Below are 12,677 nucleotides of genomic sequence, written 5' to 3' on the forward strand. Positions count from 1 at the left end.
GGTCACTGCCTCCCAGATTCCCATCCACTTTTGCTTCCCCCACTAATTCTACCCGGTTTGTGAGCAGCAGGTCAAGAAAAGCTCTCCCCCTAGTTGGCTCCTCTAGCACTTGCACCAGGAAATTGTCCCCTACGCTTTCCAAAAACTTCCTGGATTGTCTATGCACCGCTGTATTACTCTCCCAGCAGATATCAGGAAAATTAAAGTCACCCATGAGAATCAGGGCATGCGATCTAGTAGCTTCCGTGAGCTGCCAGAAGAAAGCCTCATCTACCTCATCCCCCTGGTCCGGTGGTCTATAGCAGACTCCCACCACTACATCACTCCTGTTGCACACACTTCTAAACTTAATCCAGAGACACTCAGGTTTTTCTACAGTTTTGTACCGGAGCTCTGAGCAGTCATATTGCTCCCTTACATACAGTGCTACTCCCCCACCTTTTCTGCCCTGCCTGTCCTTCCTGAACAGTTTATAACCATCCATGACAGTACTCCAGTCATGTGAGTTATCCCACCAAGTCTGTTATTCCAATCACGTCATAGTTCCTTGACATCACCAGGACCTCCAGTTCTCCCTGCTTGTTTCCAAGGCTTTGTGCATTCGTATATAAGCACTTGAGATAACCTGTTGATCGCCCCTCATTCCCAGTATGAGGCAGGAGCCCTCCCCTCACAGACATTCCTGCCTGTGCTTCCTCCCGGTATCCCGCTTTCCCACTTACCTCAGGGCTTTGGTCTCCTTCCCCCGGTGAACCTAGTTTAAAGCCCTCCTCACTAGGTTAGCCAGCCTGCTGGCAAAGATGCTCTTCCCTCTCTTCGTAAAATGGAGCCCGTCTCTGCCCAGCACTCCTCCTTCATGGAACACCATCCCATGGTCAAAGAATCCAAAGCCTTCTCTCCGACACCACCTGCGTAGCCATTCGTTGACTTCGACGATTCGACGGTCCCTACCCAGGCCTTTTCCTTCCACGGGAAGGATGGACGAGACCACCACTTGCGCCTCCAACTCCTTTATCCTTCTTCCCAGAGCCACGTAGTCCGCAGTGATCCGCTCAAGGTCATTCTTGGCAGTATCATTGGTGCCCACGTGGAGAAGCAGGAAGGGGTAGCGATCCAAGGGCTTGATGAGTCTCGGCAGTCTCTCCGTCACATCGCGAATCTTAGCCCCCGGCAAGCAGCAGACTTCTCGGTTTTCCCGGTCAGGGCGGCAGATAGATGACTCAGTCCCCCGGAGGAGAGAGTCCCCGACCACCACCACCCGCCTTCTCCTCTTGGGAGTGGTGGTTGTGGAACCCCCAACTTCAGGACATCCCATCTCATGCCTTCCAACCAGCGGAGTCTCCTTCTGCTTTCTCGCCCCAGACATATCATCTGGTCCACTCTCCGCAACGGTACCTGTGGAGAGAACATGAAAGCGGTTTACAGCTCTTGATGTGCAGGATGCATACTTTCACATGGATATCCAGACTATCCACAGGCATTTGAGCTTCATGGCAGAAACTCAACACTTCCAATACATGGTTCTACCTTTTGGCTTCACCGCTGCTCCACGGGTCTTCACCAAAGTTCCCTCGGTAGTGGTGGCCTACCTTCAGCACCAAGGGGTCTTTATATTCCCTTATCGCAGCAACTGGCTGATAGCAGCATGATTCAAAGAGGAGGCTCAATCCTCAATCTCCAGTCAAGCTGCTCACACTCTTCGCCTCCCTAAGGATGAGCATAAACATCAGAAAATTGACTTTGGATCCCAAACAGTCCCTAGAATTCATTGGGGCCCACATCAATGTAGTCTTCGCACGGGCCTATCTACAGAGCACAGGTTCCAGAGACTGTACAAGAACGGATGGTCTCCACCGCCAGTTCTTCTGTTCCAGCCAGGGCTTACCTTCCCCTTCTTGGCCTCACAGTGGCCTGCACATATGTTACCGCCTTTGTTCATCTTCACTTTCGTTGCCTACAACTGTGGCTCCGGAGGGCCTGTTCTCCCATGCACCATACCGTGGACTTCCTACTGACAGTTCCCCCCACCCCACAGGGTCTCTCCTCTCTCCAATGGCAGATGGACCCAGGTCAGGTCTGCACTGGGATACCATTCCTCCCGTCCTCTGCACATGCCTAAGCGTTTTGCTGGGTTGGGGCCTTGGTATTGCAAGTAAGAGGACTAACATGATCTGATTAAGGGCAAGACTGGGAAGGACTGCTTAAAATGCAGCACCGAGGGCACAGAAGGGTGTGCACGGTGCCTGCTGAGCGGGTGTCACCAACATTCTCACAAAGCGGGCCGCCGACTGGGAGAGACACTCCATGCACAGGCTTGTGGAGAACTGACAGCTCAGAAAGCAGGAACTGCCTGGGAGGCCATGCCCAGCCACAAAAGTCTTTCCCTGGGGGCAAAGCTGGTTGTCTTTACATGCTCTACCCCGGAGATTGGAGATGCACCAGTGTCCTCTGAAAGTGAAGTTCACCCCTGTGCTGAAGGCCTATGGCCACTTATGTCCCACTTAAGACCTCAACGAGAGCCCTCTGCCTGGGGCAATGCCTCCTTTGTGTTGGGCTTGCTGCCATTTGATGTGAGAGGCAGAAGGGCAAGTAGAAGGGACTGCTTAGTTCCCTCCCCACTCCTTATTAAACAAGAGGGTCTCTACACACAACATCATCAGCCGCTCTTAACTTCCTGTTTGAGGAGCACCAGTCGTGAAGAAGCACACTAATGTTCCTTTGCAGCAAGACGACAGGACATGAGCCCAGGCTCCCCCAGCTCTGTGACATGATAAGAAGAACAGCAGTACCAGACCAGTGGCCAGGCCAGATAAGCCATGTTGCGTGGGCGGGCTGTGTTTTTCTCTAACTACTCCTTTTGCAGTATGTAGCCTAACTCCCGAGGCCCTTACTGCACAGCTAAGCTGCTTTTTAGTTAAAACCCAGAACCCCAGCAACAAACAGCAAAGAAAAATGGAGGGCTTAGAAAAGGACCATCCTTACTCGGAATCTTCCCAGCAGCCTCCACCAGCCAGAGAGGAACACACTGAGCCAGGTAACATTACCAAGTTAATGTCATGAGTGGTGGAACGGGAGCTTGTTATAGTCTAATGCGTCACTAGATTTCTTAGCAGAAAGGAGATAAAATTGCATACTAATAGCATACCAAAAAAGATTTAAATGATCAAAACTATGTATGTAAGCTACAGTAGATGCTTGGTATACAGAGTATGGAAGAAACAGATGATTGCTCTGCACAAAACAACAGTCAGGTTATTTTTCTCATTGTTGCAAAGGGGACAAGCATTTGGAAATGCTTCTCAGAGCGGTCAGAATCCTGTGCCATTACAAATACCCAGTAGGGCTATATAGAATTTTATGCCTCTTTGATCTGAACTTTACTGTGTGTATCAGTGTTCTTTTGTTAAAGAATATGGGCATTTTGCATCAGGTTTCTGTCCTGTGAGTGAGGTGGTCAATGCAAAGCACTGCCATGTGCTGTGAAACCCATCTAAGTTATTGCTTTTACCTGCACACAGGTCTTGGAATCAGGTGTGTAGTGAAACCTCTGCAGGGGGAGGGTTTGCAAGCATGCAGCTGAAATCAGAGATACCAGGGTATTTTAAGCAACAAGACAGTTTGCCATTCCAGTTTAAACAGGCCTCTCACAAGCAATAGGGGGACTTCATACACCAGACTTCAAATGCCAACATCTGGGGACTGTGGATAATAGAATGCATGCAAACCCTCGTCAGTCTGCTTATCAGCCGTTCAGTCCTCTCTTAGAGCAACAAAAGATGGGCTGGAGGTCTTGGACTGATCAGTCAAAAACAACTTGCTTAGGCTGGTGTGTAAAGGTGGCACAGGTTTTATTACACTTAGCCTAGAATATTTTTCTTAGTTTGTTTCTCAGCAAGTTTTGACAGTCTCTTAGCTCGCAAAAAGAAATAAGGAATTGATCTCGGTTACACATGCAAAGTATAACATGCATCACCAGCTAAATGCATCCTGGTTTAATAACCATCAGTGAATTCATCCCGTCAGCCCTGCGAGCATCCTTCTACCATTCGACATAACCAGTCTTCTCAGCAAATCTCCTGCTGCTTTACTATTTGGCAGACAACAGGTTATCCACTGATCACTGAAAGCCATGGCATGTCCCTAAAGTAATTCCTTTGGAGGGGCATTGTTATTAGGGATTGTCAATATGGCATTTTATACATTTAGAAGGGGATATTTCACAACGTTCATGTGCTGAGAATTAACGGCAGCCTCTGCCCTTGTATACGACGATCAGGCTACGGCACACACCCCTTACTACATATTGTCCTCTTTCTATTACACATTTTGAATCACATTGTGATCTCCCACCCCTTCCGTATCGTCTGTTTGGATTGTGAGCTTCTCATGGATGGGGACTGTCTCTTACTGGGTCTCTCTGGGGCCCAGCATGAGGAGGCATTCAGGCATTACTGTAGTAATGGTAATTCTGGACCCTGGTGCTCAGCTCAGGGTGGGATCCAAAGCACGTGAAAGCAGCATTCCCAGAGTTAATTTCCCGTTATTCCCTCCTATTCAGAGATACTGATCCAGAGAAGGCTATTCTTGGCTTAGCACACCAGCTGGGCAGTCAAGAGATGCTGGCTCTATTCCCAGAATAGTCAGATTCCTTGTGACCAAGTCACTTTGCCTCAGTTTCTCCATTTGGTGATAACAGCCCTTCTTGGTTCTCCCAGGGCTTGTTTGGGAAGCTTAATGCATTAAAGCTTTGAGGCTGTTGGCTGGAAGGTGTAATTATTTAGAACAGTTGTCTGTCTTTAGTTTAGTGTGTATTCAGGAATGCTGTTGTGCAGGTCTGTTTGAAATTATGAAAGTCACAACTCATTTATTCTTTTAAATGTATATTGCATGCCTCATTCCTTACTCCTGACTTCACACTGTCCCTTGCTAGAGATGCATTTTTTCCTGCCTGCATGGCACATCTGCTGCTCTGAGTCTCAGCAAAGGAGTATGCTAGCAGCTCTGCCATGAGCCTTGTTTGTGTTGCACTCGCAGATGAGGCATAGGAAGGGAGAAACAAGGCACGTACATACGGACCAAGTTACCACAACTCGGTGACTCGGTGTTCCTAGTGGGCAGGTGTCCGTACCACAAGGATAACTTTGGGGCTGGGGGTTAGGAGATTGGGGTGGAAATCCTGGCCCCAGTGAAGTCAATAGGAGTTTTGCCATGGACAGCAGGCGTTAGGGTTTCAGCCCTGAATTCTGTCCCCAGATCTACCACTGGCCAGCCATGTGACACTGGGCAAGTCACTGAGCCCAAAACCACTAGACCACAGGGGCAGTGAGGAGTAACTCATGAATGGGTGATGTGCCCGGCCCTGTGCCCACTGGAGCCTTTCACACAGGGTTTAACTGGGGTCTTGTGCTGGGCCCTGCACAGTGGGGAATTGTGTCCTTTCTGCAAACAGCCTTCAGCCCATGGAGTCACTCTGGGTGCATCTACAGTGCAATCAGACCCTGCAGCTGGCCCGTGCCAGCTGACTCAGGCTGGCTTGGGCTGTGGGCTGTTTCATCGTGGTGTAGACATTCAGGTTCAGGCTGCAGCCGGAGCTCTGAGACGGTCCCATCTTGCAGGGTCCTAGAACCCAGACTCCAGACCAAACCTAAACATCACAATGACATAGCCCCTTTGCTCGAGCCAGCTGGCATGGGCCAGCCAGTGCAGGTGTCTAATCGCAGTGCAGACATACCCTGTGACTGTCATTATTCCCTGCAGTGAGTGCTCAGCCCTGTCGGACAGAAATGTTCCTGTTCCCTGACTGGCTGAAACTCATTAGGCCTCAGTCCTGCCAGGTGCCAAGCACTCCGGCCCCGTGCCAACAAAGCCCAGGAACTCACTCCTGACTGAGCCTCTCCCTGCCCCCATCAGGACTGCTCGCCCACTGAGCATTCTGAGTGCGTTCCCGTACTGCCAGATCCGGGCCAGGGTGCATCGCCTCTCGCAGGATCTGGCCCTTCCACAGGAGAGGAGCTGTGAGAAGAGCCACGTGTGAGCACCTACTGCAGATTGTCAGATAGGGATCCCTGACTCCTCTCACTAGTAGATCTCAAAGAACTTTGTAGAGGAGGTCAGCGTCATTACTGACAGGAAGAAAGAATGGCCACACTGGGTCAGACCAAAGGTCCATCTAGCCTAGGATCCTGTTTTCCGACAGTGGCCAGTGCCAGGTGCCCCAAAGGGAATGAACAGAACAGGCAATCAGCTAGTGATCCATCCTCTGTCGTCTACTCCCAGCTTTGGCAGCCAGAGGCTAGGGACACCCAGAGCATGGGATTACATCCCTGACCACCTGGCTAATAGCCACCGATGGACCTACCCTCCACGAACTTCTCATTCTTTTTTGAATGCAGTTCAAAGAGACTTCCCCAGGGTCATCCAGCAGCCAGTTGCAGAGCTGGGATTAGAATGCAGGTCTGATGAGTCCCAGGCCACCAGTGTGTATCCACTAGGCCACAATGAATACTCCGTGTAGGTAAAACAGGGTAAACCTTGGGATTCATGAATACCTGGCAGTTCTCCAAGTACAGATGAGCAATACATACATGAGCCTTCAAATAGCAGCAAATTGAACTCAGAGGGAGGTAACGCCACATGTCCAGGCCCACTCAGAGCCAAGGGAGCCAAGGGTGAGACTAACTAACAGACAAGGGAAGGGAGAGACCGAATGTCACCCTGCCAATCCAATGGGCTTTGGGTTAACAGCCTGCAGGCTTTCCAACTAGCTGCTATGCAATGATTTAATGGGAGACAATGTTCTGGATGCAGGACCCACTGCTGCCAGGTGGGAGCTATTGTCCAAGAAGCTGGGCATGTCCAGTCCATCCCCAAAGCCCATCTGCTTTCATTAAGGTGTTATTTGCAGCATGAAGGATGTGATCACTTGCCCCTTATCTCCGGCCTCTAGTGCACTTCTGTCCCGGGTGTTATTTACATGATAGCTCGCTGTCTGGCTGAGGTGACTCCCTTCCACTAGCAGGCCCCACCCCAGGGTGCTCCCACTCGACTCACCTTGCTGTGTCCCTGTCATCGCCAGGAAGACTTATCACAGGTTAGTCTTCAGTCATGGCACCACATTTACACTTGGTCTGTTCTTGTAGGGGCCATCACACGCCGCCTGAGAGACCGAGAGCTGCTGAGGAAAAGGAAAGCGGAGGCACAGGAGAAAGATACTGTCCAGTGGGTTCTGGGGTAAATTATACTTACACCCTGGGGAAATTTTATCTTAGCGACAGGGAAGCACCCCTTGTATGCAGGGAATGGCCACCTGCCACACTGTGACTTGGACTATGTGCTCACATAGGGGTGGGCGGCAGAAGAACCCCTTTGCACTGTTATGGGGAGTCCCCTCTGGCAGAGCGGGAAGTGGGCAGAGCCTGGGTCTGATCCAGCACAGCTGAGCTGGTGCTGGGTGAGAGAGATGAGCCCCCACTGAGAGCTGCAGGGCTGTAACTCTCCTCCAAGGGCTACTCGTGGGATGCCACCTACACACCACCCCGGCTCAGGGTGGGGCCCCGAAGGCCAAGTCGTCTAGCCCTGTCCCTTTGAACATGTGCAGTGGTAAGTGCAATGAACGCCGCTACGCACTACTGCCCAGGGGAGGAGCACAAGTAAAGAAAGGACCCACAGATCCAAATCTTCTGCTGGTCAAACATTCACACGTCCTGGTGAGCTCAGGGATCACTGACAGAGCACATGGGGGAAAGCCAACCCGCTGGCCAACGCAGCCATGGGGTTTTACCTAGGGTGCTGCATAGTAGGGCTCCAGATCATGCCATACGAGCAATGGGGCTATTCTGCAGCAGGTGGCCAGGCTGGTGGACAGAAAGTAAAGGGTCTCAATACTAGCCCCAGGCTCCCTCATGCAGACATCCCCCCACCAACCCCCAGAGACAGCCCTAGTCCCCTGCCAGCCCCTAGGTAGGACTTGATACACATCAGCCTCCTCATCTACCTTCTAGCCCCCACTGACCCAGACACCCCAGCACCATCCCCACCTCCTCTGGTGCCCCAGACACCCTCCAGCCTATCCACCCCTCCACCTGCCCCAGCCTCAGAGCTTCCAAGTGGTGTGCAGCTCCATGTCCTATCTCCCACCACTGCTCCAGGCAGAGTGTGTTGACCGTAAGCTGGCACTTATTGTGATATGCAGATTGTGCATATGCAAAGTAGCTCATTAAATAATTTGCATAAATGGTCAGACATGGCACCACACAAAACTTGGCAGCTGTGGGAGACCTTGGGCAGGAAGGAGGAATTGTGATTCGGGGTGGGTGAGAGTCATGCTGCCTCTCAGGGCTGCTCCTGCTCCTTTGCTCTGGACTGGGCCATCTAGCCCTATCTCCGGTGACCACACCATCACAGCTCATGGCACCTGCCCCTGTTTTCCCTTGCTGTGGCCCAGCAAGGGCACCCACTGTAGGCTCCCAGCTTCCCAGCCATCTTTCTCCCTCCTGACCAGACTGCACAGCTCCCTGCCTACACTGGGAGATCCCCAGCCGTCTGGCAGCCTATGCAGCCTGCTTGACTTTTCTCCTCAGAGATGGCAAACAGGGTAGTTGCCATAGTTAAGTTACTACACGGCTCTGCCTAAGCAAGCACATTTATTCTTAAGGTGAAAGCATGCCAGAGAAAACAGGAAAACAGGAAAAGAACCTACACACATGCCAGTGAGCTCACCAGAGATCACCTTGACTCCAGCAAGTCCTTCAAACCCCACTGAAGGATTTTCCTGCTGTCAGAACTTCACCCCAGCTTCAGCTCAGAACAAGCCCTCTCAGTCTTATGCTGTCTCAGTAGGCTAAATTCCTTCCAACTTTTCCCTAAGGACTGGGGGCCCCTTGGGACCAGAGATCTGGTCCGTTTACTGGTTCAGGAAGAAGGCCCCGAGTCAGTTTAAACTCAGGATATTTAACCTGAAGTCCTTTCTTTGGCTGCTGGTCCCTGGAGAATCCAGCTTGAACCAGTATGTGTAAGCCTCTCTCCAGTTGGTGGTACTGCTCTGGAGGTGTGATTTTGCCTACTCACCTCCCATGGTTAGTTCCTGGAGGGCTGCGATTCCCCCTCCCCCATGGAATTACAGACAATCCCTGGCCCACATGGATACATAAATGTAATTCAATAAGATTTGTCCAGGATATTGCCCTGTCTCACACACTCTCTCTCAGTTCACTTCTAAGATCTGAACAGCTGTTCCCAACATTCCATCATGGCTTCAGGCCCCGCTCAGAAGGGGCTAAGCCCTGGACCCACCTAGGCAGAGGCTTCAGGCAAGCCCCTGTGTCAGACTGCTGGCAAGACACTTGGCTTTAGGCGTGAGCCCCTATTACCCAGGCAAGCTCAGAATTCACCAGTTTGCCCACTTCTAGGTTACAGAGACAAAGGGGAGAGGCACTAAGGCCCAGGCCAGGTCTAGCGACAGACTTTGGCCAGCGCGGCTCTGTGTGGCCTGCGAGGGATGCAGCTGTGCCAGCCAAAGCCCCTAGTGCTGCCAGCTATAGCAGCAGAAGTGCACTTCTGGCAGTAGAGTTCGGGGTGCGTGGGCCGGGGGAGAAGAGGAGTGGCTGGAATAAGCTGCACCAGCGCTGAGGGCTACTGGCCTAGCTGTGTCCACAACAGGAGCTCTTTGCTCGCAGAGCACAGCAGTACAGCTACACCGACAAAGCGCTCTGCACAGGGGAACCCACCGCCCAGCTCCCACTGACAGTGCTTGGCAGCTGGGGGCTTCCCTCTCCTTTGTGCCCGCGAGGGCTGTCCCCGGTTCACGGTGCTGTGCGAGACGCTGTACTGTTCCAACAGAGAGCGGGGAAAGAGCAAAGGGCCAAAGAGGGGCCGAGGAGCTGGAAGAAGAAGAGGCCGACAGCAGGATACAGAGCCGGAGCCTCAGCCTGAAGTGCAAGAGGAGGTGGAGAAGGAACCCCCAGAGAAAGCACAGGGATCTCCAGGGCACCATGAGGAGGAGCCCGCCTTATCTGTGGCTCAAGAGCTGTCTGGTGGGACTCAGCAGGAGGCCGTGGAGGGCCCCCCAGTCGAGGATACTCTGCATCCAGTAGGTAAGTGGTTAGAGACCCTCTGGGATCATAGATTATCAGGGTTGGAAGGGACCTGAGGAGGTCATTTAGTCCAACCCCCTGCTCAAAGCAGGTCCAATCCCTAATTTTTGCCCCAGATCCCTAAATGGCCCCCTCAAGGATTGAACTCACAACCCTGGGGCTAGCAGGCCAATGCTCAAACGACTGAGCTCTCCCTCCCCCTTCAGATCACAGCACGTTTCCAGAGAACTCGCCCCTAGGTGCATCCTTTGGGAGCAGAGGAACTGTCCAGCCAGGCAATGGAGCAGTGACTCAGCAGCATGGGGTCTTTGCCTCTGGCTAGCTGCAGAGCCTCTTCCCTGCTCAAGCCTGCATTTGTACACAACAGTGACAAAGCTGCAGCAAGCTCCTGGCATCCCGCTTGCTGAGCCAGTCTGTTCCAAATGACAGCCCCTGGGAAGGCCCTGCTTCCCTGGCCACAAGGCGGGAGTGGAGCTGATGGCTCTGTCTAGGCCTTTGGGGAATTTCCCCACCCTTCAGGTCTCCCCAACAGGGATGTCCCAGACAGTCAGTGCAGAGCTGAGCCGAGCCGGGGACTGGGCAACAAGAAGGGGATCCCGCCGAGTCCAGTCCCAAGAGGAACCCATTCATCACCAGTGCAGTCTGGAAATGGCAGGTGTGGAGACTCTGGGGCCCAGGGCTTCTCCCCATAGGTGCCCTGTGGGACAGCTACAGAGATGACAGTGTCCCTGTATTACCTGGGCCCCTTCCTGGCTCACAAGGAACTCACTGGGACTTCGGGCTGTTGATATCAGGCCCTTCATATTTATTCCACAGGGGGCTACCTGGAGATTTGAGCTGAAATTCCTAGAACTGGCTATGGGATTTGGGTGCCCATTTCCCATTGACATTGATAGAAATGGAACATCCACCTCCCCTTGGGGCTTTGAAACCATCCCCTTAGGGCCAGCGTGTCAGAGGTGCTGGGTGCCTGCTACGCCCATCAACTTCCATTGGAGCCCAGAAGCCCTGAGTGCCCAATCCTGCATCAAGATCCCATGTGCCTTCACAGGCCCCCACTGACCTCCCAGGTCTCTGTGCGGGGGCAGGAGTCCCCCCATGCAGAGCTCATTGCAGGCTGGGCCCATGCACGTAACCCTTCTATACAAAGGAGATGTCTATGTACCCAGAGGCCAGCATCTTATCTGCCACTGCTATGCAGGGTCACCCACCCACACATTTAAAAATCTTGAGTCAGGCCCCCCAAATCAGTGCACATAGAAACAAAAAGGTGTCATGGGATTCACCCACCCTTGGAGCACCTCCACCAGGTTACTCTGGGAATTAGCTAATTCCAGATCTGATACTCCCTCCTGTTGGTTCCTTGGCCCATGGTCTCCCTCTTTCTCTGGCACACAGGATGCTGCTTCTTCAGGACTCAGTCCTCTGGTCAGGTCACTATAGTCCCCCCCTTCCAGGGTAACAAAAGATCTCCCAACAGCAGTCCTAGGGAGTCTGAGCTCCACTGCCTGGTCCATGCCACTTCCCTAGTAGCTGGCAGGAGAACCTGGGTCCATCCACTTCTCCAGGTTCCCGCCCAGGGACACTATACCTGCAACTGTGGTCTGCCTTCCCTCAGACCCTGTTGCTCTTTTCCTGGACACCTTCCTACTTCTGATCTTGACCTTCTGGTTCCCCCAATTTCTGGGTTTGCCAGTCCAAACCCCCTCCTCCCAGGCAGTAACTGTAGACTAAACACCATAGCCCCAAACACACATCCCCTCTCCCAGAACAGGACTACAGACTACTTTCCCCACAGCCCCCTTTCTGCTGCCAACTTCCTGGCTTTATTAACCCGGCCCAGCTCCTCCCCCAGCAGGACTTCATCAGCAATTAGGCTTTAGCAGTCCCTGACTTTCCTCCAGAAGCAACTTAATTGGCCTAATTTACCCCTTCAGGCTTTGTGTGTGGAGGACACCTCCTCACAAAGAGATAGGAACCTTTCTTTCTTTCTTTCTTTCTTTCTTTCTTTCTTTCTTTCTTTCTTTCTTAATAAAAGCTGAGATTCTCAAGTGATCACATGATTCCAGCAGCTGGGGAGTTAAGGAAAATACTGTGACACTCAACATGGAAATGGCTTTGCTCTTTCTCTTTTACAGAGCATGGGGAAGTGCCAAAGTCAGAAGAAGCGGGAATATCAGAGGCTTTGAATATCCCCCTGGAAAATGACCACACAGATAATGGATACTACCCCTCAGTTTTATTTTGATCTTTTTTTCCTTCCCATTGCTTTGGTCAAAGTCCAAGCACTGTAGAATGATTTAGATCTGCTATTCCTGTGTGAGAAATAAAAACTAAACACTTACACCATCGTCTACCATCACTGGTATTTTGCCTACCTAGGAATACTGGGGAAATCTGTTCATTCCCCTCCCCCCCCCAGATATTATACCTCTAAAACTCAGCAGCTGCTTGCTCAGGACTATACCGCAAACCTTGGGGATTCTCTTCCAGCCCCCTGCCCTGACCCGATTCCCTGTGCTGCTCTTCCCCAGCAGCCCCTACTCCCGCGGAAGGCCAGAGGTTTCCATGGCAGAGCCCATTTCT

The 12,677-nt window shown here is 52.1% G+C and overlaps 1 protein-coding gene across 2 annotated transcripts; it reads left to right on the forward strand.

Annotated features, from left to right (window-relative positions):
- The first annotated feature begins 2,738 nt into the window (after positions 1 to 2,738).
- On the forward strand, positions 2,739 to 12,437 carry HEMGN (hemogen). Of its 2 annotated transcripts, none has more exons than XM_077817964.1 (4): positions 2,739 to 3,034; positions 7,140 to 7,230; positions 9,838 to 10,091; positions 12,230 to 12,437. In XM_077817964.1, exons 1-4 carry the CDS (start codon positions 2,953 to 2,955, stop codon positions 12,337 to 12,339), a joined length of 537 nt encoding a protein of 178 aa, XP_077674090.1. In that variant the 5' UTR covers positions 2,739 to 2,952; the 3' UTR covers positions 12,340 to 12,437. The 2 variants fall into 2 exon arrangements, with proteins under 2 accessions (XP_077674090.1, XP_077674091.1); XM_077817965.1 differs by having other exon boundaries at positions 2,745 to 3,034; positions 7,140 to 7,218.
- Positions 12,438 to 12,677: the final 240 nt, after the last annotated feature.

This window comes from Eretmochelys imbricata, chromosome 5 (assembly GCF_965152235.1).
Source record: "Eretmochelys imbricata isolate rEreImb1 chromosome 5, rEreImb1.hap1, whole genome shotgun sequence".
Classification (NCBI taxonomy): domain Eukaryota; kingdom Metazoa; phylum Chordata; order Testudines; family Cheloniidae; genus Eretmochelys; species Eretmochelys imbricata.